The sequence below is a fragment of the Balaenoptera musculus genome, chromosome 2, assembly GCF_009873245.2.
Source record: "Balaenoptera musculus isolate JJ_BM4_2016_0621 chromosome 2, mBalMus1.pri.v3, whole genome shotgun sequence".
NCBI lineage: Eukaryota > Metazoa > Chordata > Mammalia > Artiodactyla > Balaenopteridae > Balaenoptera > Balaenoptera musculus.
Genome location: NC_045786.1, coordinates 24,451,594 through 24,472,106, shown reverse-complemented (window position 1 = coordinate 24,472,106; position 20,513 = coordinate 24,451,594). Strand labels below are relative to the sequence as shown.

General features: G+C 47.6%; 1 protein-coding gene across 3 annotated transcripts in view; it reads right to left on the bottom strand.

Moving 5' to 3' along the window:
• Positions 1-504: 504 nt before the first annotated feature.
• The window catches only part of SFMBT2 (Scm like with four mbt domains 2), a 222,412-nt gene continuing 202,403 nt past the window's right edge, over positions 505-20,513 (bottom strand). For all 3 annotated transcript variants that reach the window (XM_036844256.1, XM_036844255.1, XM_036844257.1), the window contains 5 exons: positions 18,497-18,672; positions 16,482-16,648; positions 15,863-16,126; positions 15,001-15,129; positions 505-5,409 (listed from right to left, as the gene is read on the bottom strand). In XM_036844256.1, coding sequence (XP_036700151.1) covers positions 5,269-5,409; positions 15,001-15,129; positions 15,863-16,126; positions 16,482-16,648; positions 18,497-18,672 — 877 coding nt within the window. In that variant the 3' untranslated portion in view covers positions 505-5,268. The remainder of the gene's footprint in view (positions 5,410-15,000; positions 15,130-15,862; positions 16,127-16,481; positions 16,649-18,496; positions 18,673-20,513) is intronic.

The window sequence follows — 20,513 nt, the reverse complement described above, 5'->3', positions numbered from 1 at the left end:
CTGGCGACAGAGACCGCAGGATGGGTGCAAAGATATCTCTTCCTCTTCCAACTTGGATGCCTAAGACCTATTTGTGACACTTCAGGGGCAATGAAAAATGTAAATATGGCTGTTTACTTATCGTTCTCATAGACATAAAGGAGTGTTTCTAGTAATGCACCAGGTAATCATAAAATTACTAAAGTAATGGAAAATGGGAAGGCTAGAGGTGATCGTGAGGATGTACAGTAATGTTTTAATAAAAAGAATAAACCCAAGTTCCTGAGTAAAAGGATCCAGAGCTAGCAGGTGACCTTGAAAGGTAACGTAGGATTTTGAGAGCCATAGTTATTAAAACCCTATAAACCATAAAAAAAAACAAAAAAAAAACAAAAAAAAAACACCCTATAAACATTTGCTTCAGTGCATGGTGAGAAAAAAAAAATCTTAATGCAAACCTTAAAAACAATATTTAATAACTTCCCACATAAAGACACAAACACCACCATAGAATTTATTCTCACTTTATTAACAACGTGGCTTACAATTTTTTTCAAGTAAAAAGGGTTTTTCATTTAGAATAAAAATTAAAATATAACTCTGATATAGATTTTCATTTATTTACATGAAAACATATATACAGAATACAATCTTACAGCAAACCACGACATGCCCTTTGTCCTGCAAATATCTAAAGTAAAAACACCAACTTTTCCCTTTTATGCACCAAAACATACACAAGATATGAATCAAATTCCAATACAAACTATTCAAACTGGAATGCAAAGCAGTAAAAGGGCTTTGACGTTCACAACTAGGGGTAGTTTATGCTTCTAGATATCATGCTGGCTCCCATTTTGAACAACAAATGAGATGATTTTTTTTCTGTCATTTAAAAACTTTTGTCTCCGATTGCCCACTGTAAAGTGATTTTCAGCAAATGCTTCTTAGAACTTTACTTTTTCTTCAACACATCTCTTCCGTCCACATGAAGTACCCACTCTGCCTGGTGATGTAAGTCTTGACCTACTGGGACTCCCTGGTACCGTATCCTAGCCTTTTTTAAACAAAACCAAGAAAATGGAAAGTCTGCAGCTCAGGAAATTGTATTACCGATCATCTAAACCAGAGATTCTTTTCTTAACCAAAACCCAAGGCAGCATCATGTGTCAACACTTAGAATTTTTAGGTGACTTAAGTGGGTCAAAAATAGCACAGTTGGGATAGCACATTGTGTTTGGGATACGTATAAATCAACTCTAGTGGTAAAAGCTATGAGAGTCGCCCAATGTAAAAACTCAACTAAGTTGAAGTGAGTAAAGCAATTTCCAGAAAACTCTTTAACAGAAAAAAACAAGTGAAGGAAAAAAAGAATCATTACAGTGTAATCGTTGCCAATAGAGCCTCCCTTGCTATTTAGTTACTGCACCAGAGAGACACGGGCAGTATGTATGTCTCCCCAACGATTACTTTTTCCTTAAAAACTACAGATACCTTAAAATTTACTATTTTTCCCTTCAAATAATTGCACGCTTGGCCACAGCTTTCTAAAGATAGAATAGTGTAGGACTTGGAGCCTAGATTCACCATCTTAACCAAAAAAGCAACAATGACGCTCAAACCACAAAGACTTAACACCTGTTTTTATAGTTCTATCTAGAGAAATAAATACAAACGGGCGTTCGACAAAAGAAGTATGAAACCCTTAACGCTTCCAAAACGAAGGGAGAACAGCCCTTAGAAAGGGGCGTTTGGTTTAAGATAAAAGGCAAATCTCAGAACTTGCCTGATAATAACACTCAAGATTCTGTGACACAAATTAAGGAAACTGAGACCAATCTTCAAAGGCTGATCAAAATCAACCTTCCAGAGACTTCAGTGTGGGGCAAAGGGGGCAGTGTGAAAGGCCTGAGTCATTTTAATTTATTGAGGAACAAATCAAAGCAAACACAAGAAATCACCTTTCAAATATGATCAAATAAGGCAAAGCAAAGCAACCTAATAGCTGTACAGCTCAAGCACTCTGAGTCAAACTTTGATCAAATGAACCTAATTTTAAAAGTGATGGATTTCTCCATGCTATGCAACTCTGTGGTGAAGGAAACTGGGTTTTTGCTGTTGCTATTTTTCTTTTTAAAGTGAAGAAGTTCTTCCGGAATGGCGGCCTTTCTACGTTTATGTTTTTGTGGACAGGATATTTTCCTAACACAGGACAAAAGCAGTCAAGAGGTCAGAGGTCAATACAAGCTCCATTAGTTTTAGGGCGGGACTCAGTGATGGACTCTCAGCCTTAGAGATGAGGTGGCATTTCTGCTTTTCAAGTGATACATGCTGTACACACAGACTGAAGGGCCTGCTCGGCCGGGAAGGGGAACACAGTTCTTGGGCCGTTCCCAGAGGTAATGAGCAACCCGGTGTATGCCGGACGCAGGTACACAGAGGAGAGGCCTCTGACCCCAAAGCGCTGTCAGAGAGACAGCGGGGAGACGGGAGCATCTGGGGATGAAAAGGGGAGGGGGCATTGCCAGCTGGAGTGTTTCAACCAAGAAACGTTTATCTTAGGCGCTGGGGTGCATTGGGGGCTACAGGTGTGAGAGCAACTCTTCCCGCCATAAGGGACGAAGACCGAGTAACAACGCTGTAAAACGTTCCTTGAAAACTGGCCCTTTCTCTAAGGCAGAAGCTGGTGAGAGGGGAATCCTACAGAGAAATGAACACCACCTGACACTTATGCAGCCCAAGTCCTGCTGATGTGAAGAAGCACAGACCCCCATCACAGAAGTCCCCAAAGAATCTGAATTGGAGGGCAACGTTGGCAACACTCAGAGCAAAAGTATCTTCTTGCCTCTAAAATGTTTCCTGGCTCGCAGCGGGGCAGGGAGATGGCACGCAGACAGCCTTTAGGACGCCTGCCCCAGAGCCGGGCCTCCTCTGCCTCGGCCGCAGCCGTCTCCCCGCCAGGCACACGCAGAGCGCAGGTGGTTGACAGGGCGGATCCCACAAAGAGACCGAGGATAAGGAGAGTTCTGGGCATCTGGCCCCTCGGGAAGAGGATGCTTCCCCAGCAATGGTGGCCGCGTCTCCCCCGGGCTGCCGGGCGGGAGGCCTCCAGTTCCTCTGCATGGGCCCCAGGGACTCCCCCTACCCCCCGGAGAGCCACTTATTCCCACGCAGCACCCTCCCCTCTGGGCCGCTCCTGGAACGGGCACGAGCAGGTGCCATTCGTTCTGAAAGGAGGCTGCAGCCCTCACATCCCTTCATTCCCGTCCCACACGCAACGGGAAGAACTCAGCTCAAAAAGGCCACAGTGAAGGATCACAAACGTGTCAGCGACGGGAAAACGCCCCAAACCATGAAAAGGATGCCCTTTCCAACTGGTTGACAGAGTTCAGCTCCATGGGACTGAGCGTTTAAGGCCAAAAGCACATGGCTGAGGAGGCAGCGGTGGGGAACCAAAGAGAGAAATGGGACCGCAGGCCAGGCTGGGATCCTCACGGACGATGCCCGTCTGCACAGGCCAGGCACAGGGCCTCCCAGCAGAGGCAACCGGCAAGTCCAGTGCCAAACGTTTAAACTTGACTTAGGATCAGCTACAGGGGCGACGACAGTCTCGACCACGAAATACATGTTTTCTCTTTTCATCTGTAACGGTGACAGAATGTTGACAAAGGTTAGCCTTAGTGATGGAGCCTCTCAAAATCTGACAGATAACCAGCCCCCACATGTGGCATGAATATGATCAGCTCGTCAGCCAACCCAGGATACTATTCCTGGAATTGCTGACACTCGCGTCAAAGAGAAGAGGTCAAGGTAATTATGCTCATAAAGGAAGAGCAGGGTGGGCAGCGCCCACTCTTCCTGGGCAATGTGGGGCCTGAGCTTCCTCACACAAGTTTGAAAAGGCATTTGGTCAACGACCAGCACAGAATACAGTGGTCCGTTCGGGCTTCATAGAATATATTGGATCCGTCCAGGGTGCACACAGACGAAGCACCTGGTACAAAAGACGAGCTGGTCCCCGGAGCCACAGATCTCTCGACAAACGACTGGACTCAATGAAAACAGCCAAGAAATGTCCTAAGCAAACCAGAGCCAGAGTGAGCTGCAGGAATTACACACTCTCTTTTTCTTGCTTTGGCCAACGTGGACTCTTCCCTGACAGCAGGAGCAGGATGGGGACAAGGGCACATGTGTCAGTGCCACACGCCTAAGAGTTCAAACCTGTTACTTTACCGGAAGGAGGTCCAGGGTGATTCAAAGTCAGCCCAGATGACGGGGTCAGTCAAAGGCCGAGCCAGGAGAACGTGGGGCTGCCTCCAGGGCCAGGGCCCCTCATCACCCCGTGGGAGATGTGTGTGCCGGGGCAGGGGTGACTGAGCAGGGCGGAGCTTGAAGGGACCCTCCTCGGGAGACCCAGTGCAGTGTCCCTCTAAGGGAAGGAGCTGTTGGACCAACAGCTTCCCTCAGGTCTTTTCCCCGCTCTTGCTCTCTGGAATGAAGCTCTGCCTTCAATACACAATTCAAGATGCCCCAAGAGACTAGAGGAGACCCTCCCTGACCTGGTGACAGTTAAATAAATGAGCATGTCGGAGATCTCAGAGGTTCTGTACAAGGCTGCAAGCACGCCTCCTCCCTGCAGACTTCCTGGATGCCCATCTCCCTGTCATGACACCCGGCCTTCCTTCTCTGCCCAGACTTTCTGAAGTCTCCTCCGACAGGTGGAGTCCCTCCTTTGCTAACTGCCATCCTGAAACATCGCCTAGAGCTGTGCGTGAGAAATGAGTCACCACCAGATCAAACTGCAGCAACAGCTACATGAGTGTCGACCTGAAAGAAGCATCTATGGATGTGCCTGGGAACAATCACACTAAAGCCATCTGCAAGGCCTCCTCCTGGGTCACAACCTAAAAGACATCACCTGCGCCTTAGTTTTCAAAGAAGTGTGGGCCTTGGTTTAGGAAACCTTGTTCTGAGGAAGCTGCCTGGTTTGGGGTGGGAGAAAGGCGGGGGTGTGGTCTGCAGAGATGCATGTCCACATCTGCAGGGTACGAGCTTAAATTCACACCCTCCGGGAGCCACTGCTGCAGGGCCCGGGGTGCTTTGAAAACATGGAAACCTCGAGCAGGCTGGTGGGCAGAGGAGGCCCTCGTGCTTCTCGCCTTGTGGGGACACAGCATGTGCACCACCTGACGCATCCCGGGAAAACGGAAGGTCCAGTCCCGGAAACCCTTCGAGACACGAGACACTGCATCACCGGGACGGCGGGTGGGGCGGGCGGGGCGGGCGGGGTCAGTTGGCGTACTGGGCATAGAAAGCCACCTTGACCCTCTCGATCTGGTGGCACAGCTTGATGGCGGGCCCCAGCTTCAGCTCCAGGCACTCCTGCACCGTGGGGAGGGTCAGCAACAGGAGCGCTTGGCCGTCGATATCCTGCCAGGAGACAAAGCCGGGTTAGAGCCCAGGCGGGACGGGGTGCACGGGGGTGGGGGTGGGGAACACGTGAGCCACGACGGGCTTCACCCCAGGCCCAGGGCATGGGGGCGGCTCTCGTTCCCTCCGAGCCTGCAGAGCACGGGCCGAGACGGCGACTTGGCTTCATGGCTGTCTGATCTCTTGGCTAATAAAATCTTTCTGCTAAGGTAACACTGGCTGCTGTGAAATTCTCCAGCCTGGGCTGGAGGGGATGAAGAGCCGGGCTGGGCTCTCCCTAAGCCCATCGCCTCGTGCTGGCTAAGCCCCAGGCCCCCAGATCCAGCCCTTCCTGGGCTTTTGGTGTCCTCCCTCCGCTCTGCTCTGTGACTATCTGAGCCCTGGAAAGGGCTCTCCAGGAACAAGAGAAATGTCCTCTCTTCCCTGCCAAGCCCTGACAGTTTACCATCAGAAGGGGTGAGAAGATGCCACAGCACGATCTTCCACAGAGGAGAACACATGTACTTGGACACGTGTGTGTGTGCCCGTGCACACACACCCCCTCCCCACACTTACAACCTGTGTCACCCAGAATGAGGAGTCTGAGGTCTACTCCCTGTGCTATCTTACTTAGCCCTTCTGCATCCATACCCAGGGGTCCCCACGATGGGGATGTTCACTCAATCACTGTGAAATTGCATTCACCATAGAAAGAAAGGGCACAAAGGCTCAGCCCAAGGCTTTACGATCACCCCAGTGGGTTCTGCCTCTTCACCAGCTTGCTTCCTGTAAGAATCGGGTTTATTTATCTAGACATCGTTTGATTGGGTTACTGAGTGTCAAGGCAACCCCTCTTCCTGTTCACCCAGGCTTCATGTTCTGGAGGAAGTAAACGAGGGCCCAAGAGCCTGCAGGCCCGAGGTAACGATAAAGGTCGTGGTGGAACGGGAGCAGACACTGACGGCGGCACACACAGCAGACTCGCCGCCACACAGAGCAGCAGGGCCCCAGGGCCGCCGTGAGCCACAGCGGCGCAGCAGCTACACCATCGACGCAGGCACGTATCTCAGGGACCGCGTGTCGGTGAGGTTCACATAGGCAGCTTTTTTTCTTAAACTAACTGTTTATCTAGCTGCCTTGAAAGCAACTAAAGCAAAAAAAACCCCAAATGGGTATAACTGTTAGCCTTGCCTTCGAAGACTAATGTTTAAGGATAAGCAACATTTATCATTTGATCGGTTTTGAAAGCCACCTTGATGCACTGTTATCCCCTAAGACGTATGGAAGCAATAAAGAACTTAAAAAGCATCAATGCAAATGCCATTTATTATTGTTAAACTACGGACAAGCACTGGCTGTGATGTGTGCGACTGTAAGCCATGTCTCCACCAAGACTCAAACTTGACCTCGTCAAACCACAAAGGGAGCAGAGCAGCCTTGAGTACGCCCTGAAAGTAGGAGACAAACTCATAAAACTGTCAATGGATTTCTGATGCTATATCTTTTTTCCCTTTACACGTGCCTTTACACGTTATTTTACATTCTTTTCACATGCTATACCTATAAGACCACGAAGCAAATAATCGTACCCCGTGGCCTGGGGCCTGTTAGCTGTGTCCACTTTCAGGGCCAAATCCACATATATTCTATCAAAACTAGACCTGGAGAGTGCAGACCAGCAACACTGGCTGATCTAATTAAGATCACATAGCTGGTGAGAGACAGCAGTGGAACTCCGATCATGGTTTTCTGAAATTAAACTTTGGGGGGAAAATTGTAGCTCAGCTCTTCACATCTGCACCAGGTTGTGATGGCTACCCTTGGACACACAGATTAATTACAATTGAAAATCAGCCCTAAAGTATTTGTATAACCCTCCACAGTCAGTTTCAGTGAAGGTGGCCGCCATATGCATGCACCACGTTGAGTGGAGGATGTCACTGATTCAATCACTCAACGGGCATTTATTGAGCACCTACTAGGTGCCAGGCACTCTGAAGGCCTCTGGGTGCATCACTCTGAACAAAACAAAGTCTCCTGCCCTGGAGACGCCAAGAATCTTAAGGGAGGTAGACAAATAAGCAGACCCCTATGATATAGGGAACTTAATGTATGGACGTAGTGCTACGGGCCCCATCAGGCCAGGCTACGGAGCCGATCTTACAGGAGTCAAGGAAGGCTTCAGAGATTAGACGATGAGGTACTCAGACCTAGGGGTCCAGTGGGAAGTATTAAGGCGAGGACGGACTCAGGGAACACAAGTGGTTCATCAGTGCATGGAATTCAAGGAGCGTGCGGAGACACTGAAGGCAGAATTGAGATGGGCCCAGACAGGAACTGGGGACTTATTCTGGAGATGTGTGATAAGAAGTCACCGAAGGACGTTAAGCAGATAAGTGACTTTATCAGGTGTGTCTGCAACCTAATATTGGCCACAGGGTATCAGAATGAATTACGCGGGGAAGGGATGAGAGGCTGAAGGCAAGGACCTTTATTAGGAGGTGGCAAACTGAGTCCGCTGAGAGAGCGCGTCGGCCAGAACTCAGATGCTTCCCGTCGGATGCATTAAAGTTTACTGTAAAGCAGATAAACCAACCACAGACTGGGGGGAAAAAGCCTGCTACGTAAACAACTCACAAAGGATGGCAGCAGTATCCAGAATACAGAAGGAGCTACTACAAATCAATAAAAAGAAGATAAACTATTTTTAAAAATTAGGCAAAAACCATGAGTAGGTATTTCACAGATGAAACAAAAGTGGTGAAAAATTTAAGAAAAGATGCTTAACCTTACCAGGATTCAGGGAAGTGCAAATTAAGCCCACACTATAATATAATTCTATACCCACGAAAAGTTAAGAAGTCTGACAATATTAAGTGTTGACACAGAAGCCTCTACGTGATGAGTAGAAAGGTACATTCGTATGCTACTCTGGGAAACATTTTGGAAATCAAACAAGAGCACAATAAACACAAAATTCTGAATAGTATTAACTGCCAGTGGAAATAAAGGGGAGTGTGAGAGGGAGGATGGCCTTGGTAGATGCAGCCATGTTGCAAAGTTCCTGATTCTTCCTTGGGTTGGTGGCTTTCATGGGTGTCCCTTTTATTAATAGGCCCCATATGTACAAACAGTACATAGACTCTTCTGTATGCACAGACTAGTTCTCAATAAAAGCATTTCAGTGCATCTACATCTCTGATGTGAATCGGTATTTCTCACTGGTTTTCTTTCTGAAGTGAAAGTTTCTACACTTTCCTGACACACCACAGCCAAGGGAAGAGAAGGAATGCCCTCCTAAATTCATGGATCTTAATTTTGGGGGAGGTGTTATAAGCCTTTTAAAGCTGTTTTCATGTCTTTGCCAAATATTTATTAAATTATTCATATGTCAGACCCCAAAGGAGATGTGGGAGATACAAAATGAGTGAGACTTGGCTTCCTCCTTCTGCAGCCGGGGAGCAGAAACACCTGTGCAAGTAGCTATGAACGGCAAATTTGGAAAGATACCCAGAGCCAGAGATGGGCCCTGGGACACTCGCCCCGGCTGGGGGAGCCAGGCTGGCCTCACGTTTAACTGCCTTGTGATAAGGCATATCAATGTGGGCATGGGGTTTTGTTTTCCCCTGCTCTAGCCTCAGCGCCTAGAAAAACGCCTGTGGGCACATAATAGGTGCTCATTAAACATTTGCTGAATAAATAAATGGGAAGAATTGGCCTCGGTAAACTTAAAAGTCAACAGAAGAGTAAAAGAAAAGGGTAAAAGATGGAGAGAAGGAGGTGGAGGAGCAAGATAGGGGTGGGGATTAAGAGCCCCGAAATAGCCAATATTTTGAAATAACTATAAATGCAATATAACCTTTAAAAATTGTGAATCACTAGTTGTACACCTGAAACTTATACAATACTGTACATCAACTGTACCTCAATAAAAGTTTTTTTAAATAAAGTAAAGGGTAAGAGAGAATTTGGAAGGTGAACAGAAGTGGAGGAGAAAGAATAGGGTATTCTTGGGCTACCTTAGTCTGTTCCGGCTGCTATAAAAGAATACCATGGGATGGTAGCTTATAAACAACCAACATGGATTTCTCACAGTTCTGGAGGCTGCATGTCTAAGATCAAGTAGATTCAGTGGGGTGTCCGGTGAGGACCTGCTTCCAGGTTCATAGACTTCTCACTGTGTCCTCACAGCAGGGAGGAAGCTGTCTGAGGTCTCTTTTATAAGGACACTGATCCCATCGTGAGGGCCTCACCCTCATGACCTCATGACCTCCCAAAAGACTCACCTCCAAATACCATCACACTGGGGGTTAGGATTTCTGCATATGGGTTTTAGGAGGGACATAGACATTCAGTCTATAGCACAGACACCACAAGCAGTGTCACGAGGCTCCTGCAGGGAGAGCTGTGCCGTCTGTCGGGTGAGCTGGAATGTACCAGAATGCACCCCCACTAGTGCTTCCTGCGAGGTGCCTCAAGCAGGCTGACCGGGACCAAGAGTAGCTCCTTTAAGTCAAGTCCTCAGCTCCCGAGGACTCCCTACTCTCTTATGGGAAGAAATGAGGACAATGACAGTGGACTGACTGAGCCGCAGATAGCCTCAAAATAAAACCTCACATCCAGTGGTGAGGGGTCTCCAAATCCCCAAATAGAAACTCAAAGATGGCCCTTCAGTTTGTCTTTTCCAGGGCAGAGAGTGGGAGTAAACGCAGTGTTTACGGAGCTTTGAGGACCACGGATTCCTTCCCATACGGCCCAAGTGTTGACCCTGGGGGATCCACAGCGCCTTAAGTCAACCACGAAGACACGCCGGTTTACATACGCACAGAGTCTGATCCACTTCCATAAATGACTCCCCGAACTCTGACCTCCTGCCTGTTGGGACAAATGTGCTTGGTTCCGCGGTCCTATAATTAATTGTGCAGTCAGCACCAGGGTGGCCCCTGCTATCAAATTCCATGCTCATCCGAAAAGTGACAGTGACTTCGAGAAACACAAGATGCACTTGCAAGTGTCTGGGGCAGCGTTCAGAAGCGCACAACGGACACGCAAGGATTCCCGAGATGATGAGGCATCGTAAAATATGCCTGAGATAAAGCAGGGCCTCAAGATTAAGTGCTAAAACTGCCAAATTACTTTTACAAAGTTGGATAAAGAATCTGGGCTCTTTCCCGGGACACTTTTTGGGAAAGCACGTTGTTTGGACAGGTAGCATGACTGACTATCAGCCACGCGGACCACGGCCCTGCTCTCCAACCTCGCAGCCAGCAGCTGCTCCGGGGACCTCAGCTGTAAGCCCACCTCCCTCACCTTCCTGCAAAGACCCCTCGTGTGTGCTCCGGCTCAGCTGACCCGGCCTCACTCCCGCAGTCGGCATCACCTTCTACGGCCCGATTCCAGGCTATATCTTCCCAGATTTCTCTGCCTACAGCTGCTTCCTCTCTTGCACCGACGATGACAATGTTTCAGTCTCTTATGTGCTGCTGCCAGCTTCTGATGTGCCCGTGGTCCCCAGTCGACGGGAAGCATTTAGAATTGCAAGCATCTTACCCACCTGTGTCTTCAGGCAGCTTTTAATAGAGTGCCTTGCACATAGGTTATCTGTAAGTTCTTGTTGAGATGAGGAGATCTTACACATCATCGGCTAACAGGAAATCAAGGGCTTTCTCAGTGATCCACCTCCTCTGACTTGGAGAAACCTGAGCATCAGAAGGTCGTGACCTCCCATTCCACGCCCACGGTGCCCAGCACCACGCCAGCACACATGTAGGTGCTCGGATGACGGCTGATCCTTGGAAGAGCGATGGGAGATTTGGAAATGGCATTTAAGGCAGGGAGAACACAGGCTGGGGCATCTGTGAGCTTCCTCAAATTTCCTAGAACTGGGGTTCCCAGCATGGAGAACTTATCTGCCCTTTATTACAATGGATATATTTCAGCCCTCTTGTTTTGGAAACTTTGGATGAGAATGCTAAAATGGATACAGCTCAGGGGTACTCAGCATTTTTACAAAGGCAGAGAGGTATTTGTCTGTCAGATGCCAGGCTGGCAATCTAAAAATGTGGTTTAACTAGAAATAAGAATGGTGTATTTAAAGGGAGAGTTAAACAAAATTAGCAAGAAAATTCCACCTGCTGATTACATCATTAGGTTTTTTTTTTCTTTTTTAATCTATAAAGGTGTGCAAGTTATAGAAGGACCAGCAAACCGTAGTTTGAGTTCTGTAGAATTATCTTAGCAAATGAGTTGTGAGAAATAATGAACTAAATTCCAGCTACTGGAGTGAAATCATGCAAGTCACCACTGAAAGGAGTGAAAAATTGAGGGGGCGGGGGGAACCCACCTTAGAATCCCTCTCATCGTAGCTTTTGTTCTGGTTCCAAAGAAGTTACTTTTTTCATTGATCATGTAGTTACAGACCTCACAGTTGATTTAATTTTTAGAAATATGCTCCCGTATAATTCAGAATGGTTGGCAAATCACTTGTTATGTTAAATACAGAATTACCATAAATGGACTACTCATTTTTAAGAAATGAAATAAGATAAAATACAAAACATGAAAGTTATACTTAGTACATGGGAAGATCACATTTATTTTGATACAGAGGTCAGTTTAGGAGTTGGTGGTTCCTTAGAGGGGATATTCAGGGCTTACAAAAGTAGAAAGAGGAGGGAATTAGTCTAAATGTGGATAACACCTGAAACTATCCTGAAATTTCTTTATTAAAAGTAAACCACTAATTTGGGTAGTTTGCTTATTGCATGGCTCTGATTCATAAAAGGTGAATGAATAGACAACATTTTATTTAAGACTTTCCTGCTTTTTATAGACGTGTGGAGTTTCCCTGTATAATGTACATATTTGCAGCATGAAATTATAGAGTATAGATTTTTTAAGCAGTTACTATAACATTTCAGAGTTAAAAAGCATATATATTCTGGTAACGGGAAGTTTATAATTTTTGTAAATGCTCCTGGTGATTACGGTAGTCTCTGAATTTACGACTCGGAATCCAGGGGGTGAAGGCACGTAGCTGTGACCCCACGCGCTGTGATTTCTCTCACATGCTGGTGGATAAACCCCCAGCTCCTCCCCATTCATCTAAAAACTCATATGACGCCTGGAGTGACCCACTGGAGGCCCCATCAAATAAGAGCTGTGGTGTTTGGGCTCAAAGGTGATAGAACAAATTAGTAATTAAAGGTCTGGTTGAACAAAAAACATGCTCAGGTGCCCACAGACTTCAGGTAGCCCCGCCAGGAACAGCCTTTTACTGTGACAGATGAAACGGTCTAACGTAGAACTTTAAATAGAAATAAGGCTATAATCAATTAAATTCTACCTATTTTTCTCCCTATAAGAGAAATAAGTAGGTATGTAGGGCCAAGTTTTTAGGTGATGTGAGCAGATGCCCCTTGTTGATCCTAGAAGTGGCCGAGTGTCGGGAACGCTTCCTTCTTAGATGCCTTGGCTTGGGAAGGCACGAAACTTCCCGAGATGTTGTTATAAACAGGGATTAAAGTCCAATTAAGGATGATTCAGTATAAGTAGTATTTTAGCCTTTTTCACAAATCAGCTTTGTTTTCACCTTCTTGCTTATTACCAGATATTTAGGAAAGGAATCAACACTGAGCTTGTCTGCCCTTCACAGCACAAATAGCCTCTGTTCTTTGTCCCATGAGAGGCCCAACTGGAAAACATTTGTCAGTTCAAAGTGGCACGTGAGTCTCAAAACAAGACCTTAGACTAACACAGACCGATACCTTCTGTATCTGCCTCGTGGATATTCCAAGGTCTGTACCGGACACTCAGTGGGTGCAGACTGAATGAACATAGGACCGGCTGGAACACGTGTTAAATCTGTGTCATCAGCACTTGTCACGTATTCAAATGCGATGCTGTTTTTGAGGTGCTGCTAGTAATAAATACCAGACCGGAAAAATGCTGCATCGGGCAATGCTTTAAGCAGGATTTCAGCCTTCTGCTTTGTTCTTGTTTTTAAGACCGAGATGCAGTTTCTCAACAAGCCCCAAATCATGTAAGTCCTCACGTTTCTCACAATTCTCTTTCTTTCCTGTTTGTGTGTTTAAATGAAGGGACATGCTCATTGCCACGTTCTTTACAGACAAGGAACCTTTTTCTTTTTGTCTGCTTTTAAGTGTCGCCCAGAGAGGAAGTGCAGCTGGTGTCAGACAGCGAGGAGGTGGCCTGGCCTTCCAGCCACCATTCACTCGTTCGGTGCACTTACTGGGTGTCTGCAGAAGACGCTAATGGTCCATCAGTGGAAACCTTGGAACACTGAGAGCTACCCTCTCCTGGGAGGAGCTGGGAACCACATTAATTTGCTTTTTACAATTCATTACTGCATTTTGGTGGCCTTGGGAGAAAATCTGAGAAATTCACTGGGTACAGGGGAAATCAGAGGCCTTTCTTGTTTTCTTAATGATTTAATGCTTGAATTACCCTCTTTCTAGACTATTGGTTTGTATAATCTAAAAAAAAGCTAGATGGACATATCTTTAATTTATGACATGGAAAACAGTACTTGAGTGAAATGCAAGGTTGTGAAAGATATTTACACTGTGAAACAATGCAAGAAATGTCAACAAATTGAGCAAACATAGTAGAGCAAGTCACAGGCTTCCACTTGAACCTTCTGTGTGAGGCCAGTGAGAAGTGTGCAAGGTGGATTATATTTAGAGTGGGGATTTGTTTTCATACTAACTTAAGGGAAAATAAAAACCTTCCTTCCTTACGGCACATCATTTCATCTGCTAGATTAAAAAATTTTAAGGTATAAATTATATCCATTGTTCTCCCATTTATCCATAATTTAGCATAGTACCTAACATACCATAGACTTTAAAATAATTTACAAAGAAAGAAGTGAAGAAAGTAAGAAAACAGTGACAAAAGCAGCATTAAATAAAATGCAATGGCCCGAGGGCTTCTGCCTCTGGGAAGATCAAGTAGACTTTTCCCTCTTTCTCTCGAGAAGTAAAAGCCCTGAATGTTATAAATTAAGACAAACATAAGAAGACTCTGGGAGGTGGAAAAAAGAAGGCAGACCAGCCAGGGACAGTGGGACTCCAGATTTGACACAGTAGCCAGTTCTCTGAGCTTTTGTTTGTTGGCCTCCTATGTCTTTAGTGTTACACAAGCTGGCAGCCCAGAAATGCCAACGGGCACAAATGAAAAGAGGGCCAACGGAAGCCTGTTCTCTCTACTGGAAAGGGGGAGCTGGGGAGACAAAAGCCTTTCAGACGACAACTGCTCCACCACGGGCCAACGCGCACCCCACCCGCCAGCCAAGGCAGAGCTGGGAGCCCTGAACCCCAGCCTGGCCAGGCTGCGTAAGACCCAGCCCTCACCAAGGGGCATCCGAGAACCCCTAGTAGAGGCCGGAGCTGCTGTCTCCACTGCACGGCAAAGAGACCTCACAGAACTGCAGGTGGGACCACACGTAGAGCCCGGGTCTCCTGCTCCCCTGCCCCCAGGGACGACGAAGCCCCCCCACCCCCTGCCGTGGCCAAGCCCCAGGAAGCCAGCTGACACAGAAGACCCAGAGGCTCAGAACCAAAACAGCTGCTGCGCAGCAGAACCCCGTACCTGCTCCTGAAATATTTTGGCCAGGGGGGCACAGTCCGTCAGCTTGATGAACCTCACCACGTCTGTCACCGACCACTCCAAGGGGTTGCTCTCCAGGACCAGCCTCTCCTCCTCCTCTTGCTTCACCTCCTGCAGAGGGAAGGGAAGCAGGAGGCTGTTTTATCACTTCCCGGAGGGCGGGACCCTCTCTGAACCCTGAGGGCCGGAGCCAGACTTTCTGGACCACTCGTGGCCTCCTCACTAGGCACCTGGACAGGTGCAGAGGCGGCCGGTATCCAGGGGTGCTCTGAGCAACTCGTCTGGGTTATGACTTTGCTCCAAAGACTTGTGTATCTTTAGAGGTTAAAAAAAAAGGCACAGTGATGGCCGCTGTTGACCCCCAAGTTCAGGAGCTCTGGGGCTGAGTGCGGGATCTCTGGTCGAGGAGGAGACGGGGCAGGAGCCGGTGTAGGCGCAAGGCCGCTATGCCCCCATTTACGTGTGTGACGCTGGTGCCAGCGACCTTCCAGCTGATCGTGCGACACGTGGGCTCAGGGGAGACCAGATACCCCGACGACACATTTTATAGCATCACAAGGTCTCCTAAGGAGGGAAAGCCTAGTGTTTAATGAGACCTTGAGGACTTATTCTGTCTGTTCTCCTGACAAGAATCCCTGTGGTTTTAAAACCTTCCAGAAAAAGAGGTGCTATTACTTCCCCCAGAACCCCATCCTGAGGTTCACCGTCCTGCTCCGTGGGATGTGGAATCACCAAGCTTTCTGCCCCTGATTTAGCAACAGAGCCGGAGCGGTCCCCCAAGTGAGGCCCCGTGCTGCCCCACCGGGGACACCAGACGGGCCAGATGCAGTGGCCTGAGCTTTACCTCCGCTGCTTCCTGGCTGGGGGCCGGGCCCCCGGGGGCCCCCTCGGCGCTGGCGGTGGCCTGGGCCCTCCGGCCCCTCCGCGTCCTCTCCACGGGCGCCCGGCGCTCGGGCTCCGGGCCGCTCCTCAGGGTCACGGCCCTCCGGGGCCGGGCGGAGGGAACCTCGGCCGAGGACGTGTCCGTCTGGTCATCACGGAGCTCGGAGCCAGTCTCCTCACTCCCGGTGTCATCGTCCAGGGCGTCCGCATCCTCCTCTTCACTTTCCTAGGAGGACGGAAGATGCACTGAGGCGGCGGGGGAGGGGGCCTCCGGGAAGGCGGGGGAGGGGGCCCGCAACTCCACCCCAGACCCTCTCCTGCCCAGGTGCCGGTGCCACCCTCCTGGTGAGATTTGTCCAAGGAGGCCTCGGAAGATGGATCCCACGGTCCCACCCAGGGTCCCACCTGCAGCCCCTTCCCAGCCGAGACGCTGCAATGTTAAGTCTGTGTTCGACAAATAAGGAGGGAGTTCTGGTAGTTCACGATTCTCACCATTTAGCATCAAACTTCAGCCTGGCCTTGGCTGTGAAGCCAGGGCCGCGCTTCCCCATCGAATGTGGGAAGTTCCGAGCAGAACATACCTCCCCGGAGCCTGCGGCAAAGCCCACGGCAGAGGACCTCCGTTTCTTCTGCACAAAAATGGATTTTCGTCGTTTCCTGCGTCTGGCCGGTTTAGGGTGTCCGCTTTCAACACTGCTTTCTCCAATCGGGGGCTTAATGATCTTCTTTCTCTTCCCGTAATAGTAAGCTACAGGGAGAGAGATGATGAGATTAAAAACTTCATTAAAAGGTTACACCCATGGGCATGCATGGACGGGGAGGAGAGAGGCAGGAGCAAGGCGGAGGGAGGAGAGAAGGAAAACTAAAAGGAGAGGGAGAGGGAAAGTGAGAGAGAGATCATTCCTTCATTTGAGACCATCAAAACTTCACATCCCATTTACACCTCAGGAAACAGTTCTGAGAAAACAGCTCCACAGGGGGGAAACCTGTCCCCAGTGCCCTCGTGTTTACAAGGTGTTACGGACAGAAGTGTCATCTGCCACCTGCACAACCCCTCGCAAATTCAAATGTAGAAGCCCTGACCCCCAACGTGACTGCATCTGGAGATGGGCCTTTAGGGAGGTGATTACGGTTAATGAGGTCATAAGGGTGAGGCCCTGACCCAACAGGACCGATATCCTGACAAGATGAGGAAGAGACACCAGGGATGCACAGAGGAAGGACCCTGTGGGGACACAGCGAGGAGGAGGCCGACTGCAGGGCGAGGAGAGAGGCCCCACGAGAAACCAGCCCTGCTGACACCTCGATCTGGACTTCCAGCCTCCAAAACTGGGAGAAATGAATGAATGTTGTTTAAGCCCCCCAGTCTGTGGGACTCTGCTGTGGCGGCCCGAGCAGACTAAGACAGAAGGTGAGCCAAACAAGCTTAAGAGTTATTTCAGGAGTTTCTCTCTGCTCCCCTTCCTTGCCCCCAATACTGCACACAGTGGTGGCAACCACTCCCACTGGAGATGCTCCGACAGCTGCCCCCGAGTCTGAATCTTGAAGCATCAACAAGCACAGTGAACACCTACTGGAGGGTCCTGGTCACGAAGGATTTCCCCGTCTCTCGATCTGACCAAGACCAACTGGCAAACACACAGCCCAAATTAATGGGGCACCTTTTGTCTTTTCAAATAGTGTTCCTTACCTACTACATAACTATACACTTTATTCTTTTCTCTCTCTCCGTGGAGACTGTCATTACTACTGAATTCAGTAACAGAGTTATATGTCTGTATTACCACCTAGAGCAATAGTTAGAAAATTATTTACCAACTTTCAATCATGATTGATGTATTTTATCATTTGAATGCATAATCAACTGACTAAAACCTATTATGGGTCCAGTTTTCAATTATGATCAACATTGAGATGCTTCCTCATTAGCCAAAGCCTCAACTGTTCCATATGGAACTCCCATTATGCCATAAAAGGACCAGATGCACCAAAGGAAACTTTATCTATGGCTGGAGGCATACAAAGGAAAATACCAAATGCACGGCTCCTGGATGACAGCGGCTGTTTCCCACCCTGCAGTGAGGCCGCGTGTCCACACATCCCCACACCACTGTACCTTAGAGGAAAGTCACTCAGCCTCCACACCTCAAATTCCTTATATACAAAATGACCGACTAGTGTAGGTTTCTTTCAGGACTAAAGCTGTCTATTTCCAGTACCTTCCACTTGAATTTGGTCCGTAAAGATGGCACTTATAAAACTGTCAAGAAACGCCATGGGGTTCTGGGGTGTGAACAAACACTTATCCATTAGTGTCTGACACCTAGAGAGAACCACAAAGCAGTTCATCCTGGAGTGTGGTCCCAGCAGAGCTGGAGACACCCCCCCAACCCCTTCCTTACTCTAGGAGAGAAACAAGTATCTACTAAGTAAACCTTAAAGAATTCTCCCATAGCAATTCCTAGGAAAAACTATGCAAAAGGTGTTTAAACAAAAACAAATAAACAAACAAACAAAAAAACAGCCCACCAACTACACGACTACATGGTCTGCGGGTAGGCCCTCAGACCAACGTTCTTTTCAGATTTGCACTTACTGTATTTGGTTTTGGTGTGAATGGAGCAGTTCTCCGGGCAGTTTTCAGAAACCAGCACAGGACTGAACAAATTTGGACAGCATTCGAGCTTGGCACAAACACGGCGGCAGAAATCCGCTACTTGGTCAGATGTTCGGACGATCTTGGCCACAGCCCTGTATGTTTTGCCTCTATACCTAGAAACAAAGAAGAAAAAGTGATGGAGAGACCACACACTTACTCAAATCTATTTTGTACAGTGGATTCCAAAGCGGCCCATTCACTTTCTAAAAACAAAGCAGGTTGTGTGTGGTTTCTCTGTCATTTGTTTTCATTTTTCCTTACAAGTTCACAAAAATATTTTTAAGAAATGCCCAGTGCCATGGGTAATGTATGTGGCGACCAGGCTAAAACAGGATCCCAAAATAAAGATCCCCAGTTGGCGTATTCTCACCGGGGTCTACGTAATTGAACACCCCTCCAGAATGCTTCTGGAATCTAGATAGTGTCACTCGTTGCTCATCACTCTTGAGAAAAAAAAACTTTCTCCTCCCCAAGAAAAACCGCACGAAGTCACCAACGAAAAACTAGAAACCAGATCTTCTGGAAAGCAGGTTGGATGGACTCCTGTTTTAAAAATAAGTACTACAGCCCTCATCCAAATGCCTTTTCAATAATGATGTAAACCATGCTGGCTGAAAAGGTGAGCTCTTCGAAATAGTTTGAGTCACCTTTCAATACGGTTTTTAAAACTATCATTGGTACAAAATAATGATAAATTTCTCAGTTGGCAACAGATCATATGTCTTTATTTACTTCACATCTCACTAAACTTAAGAGTCCACTGAAATGAGAATACATCAAAATAGCTGGGTCTATTAAACTATGTCCTTGATGTGCACCCTAATTTTCAAGTTGAAATCCTGAACGATAATTTATTTTCCAGGAAAACTGCATGTAGTGGTAGCTCTGGCTGAGAGCACTTGTGTTAATTTTTGGAAAACTAAGCAAAATTGAGAGAAAGAACCACCAAGGAAGGCTGACCTTGTCAGTTTCCACATCAGCAGTGTCAACCTGCTCCTTTACACAGCCGTATGCAGATCTTCCTTGACTTCCGATGGGGGTTACATCCCAATAAACCCACCTTAAGTTGAAAATATCGTAAGTCGGAAATGCATGTAATACACCCAACCTAGCGACCATCATAGCTTAGCCTGGCCTACCCTAAATGTGCTCAGGACACTCACATTAACCTATGGCTGGGCAAAATCATCCAACACAAAGCTTATATCATAATAAAGTGTTGAATATCTCGTGTAATTTACTGAATACAGGAAGTGAAAAACAGAATGGTTGTCTGGGTCCAGAATGGTTGTTAAGAATACCTGCTGTCCATCCTCGTGATTGCAGGGCTGACTGGGAGCACACTTCGAAACAGTACAGGAAGGCAGAGAACAATGGAGGGACCAGGAAGGACTGCCTCCCTGCTGTGAATGTGGGGACCCACTCGGAGTCTCAGAGTGCACACAAAGACTGTTTTAAGAGGAAGATGTTTACGATTCAACAGATGCAGAAAGCAGCTTTCTTGGAGTTTCCATTATCTGACTAAAGGCAGAAATTTCTGAGAAATGAGGATCGCCATAAATCCCCTCTTTGCGGGGGGGGGGGGCGGTTCTCATCCTAGGGATAAACCTACCATAAATCCCCTCTTGGAGGAGTTTCATGGCCTTGAAGAAGACAGAAAGGCCACTCCTGCCTGCATAAACAAACTATTCCAAACTTTCTTATCTCCCAGTTTTTCTCTTAAAAACCCATTTGTCTTTCCCAAAGAAACCTATTTGTTCTCCCCCAGAGGCCTTTTCTCCCCACCCCCTTCCCCCCCCCACTAAGTTAGGGATGACTTAGGTATAAGCTCCAAACCCTAACTGTCCCTTTGCGTTACACATCATAGAGCACTTCTGTGTGTACATCCATTGCACCAGGAAAGAAATGGTCTTTTTTTTTTTTTTTTTGCTGTCTTTTGTCAGTTTAGTTTGCA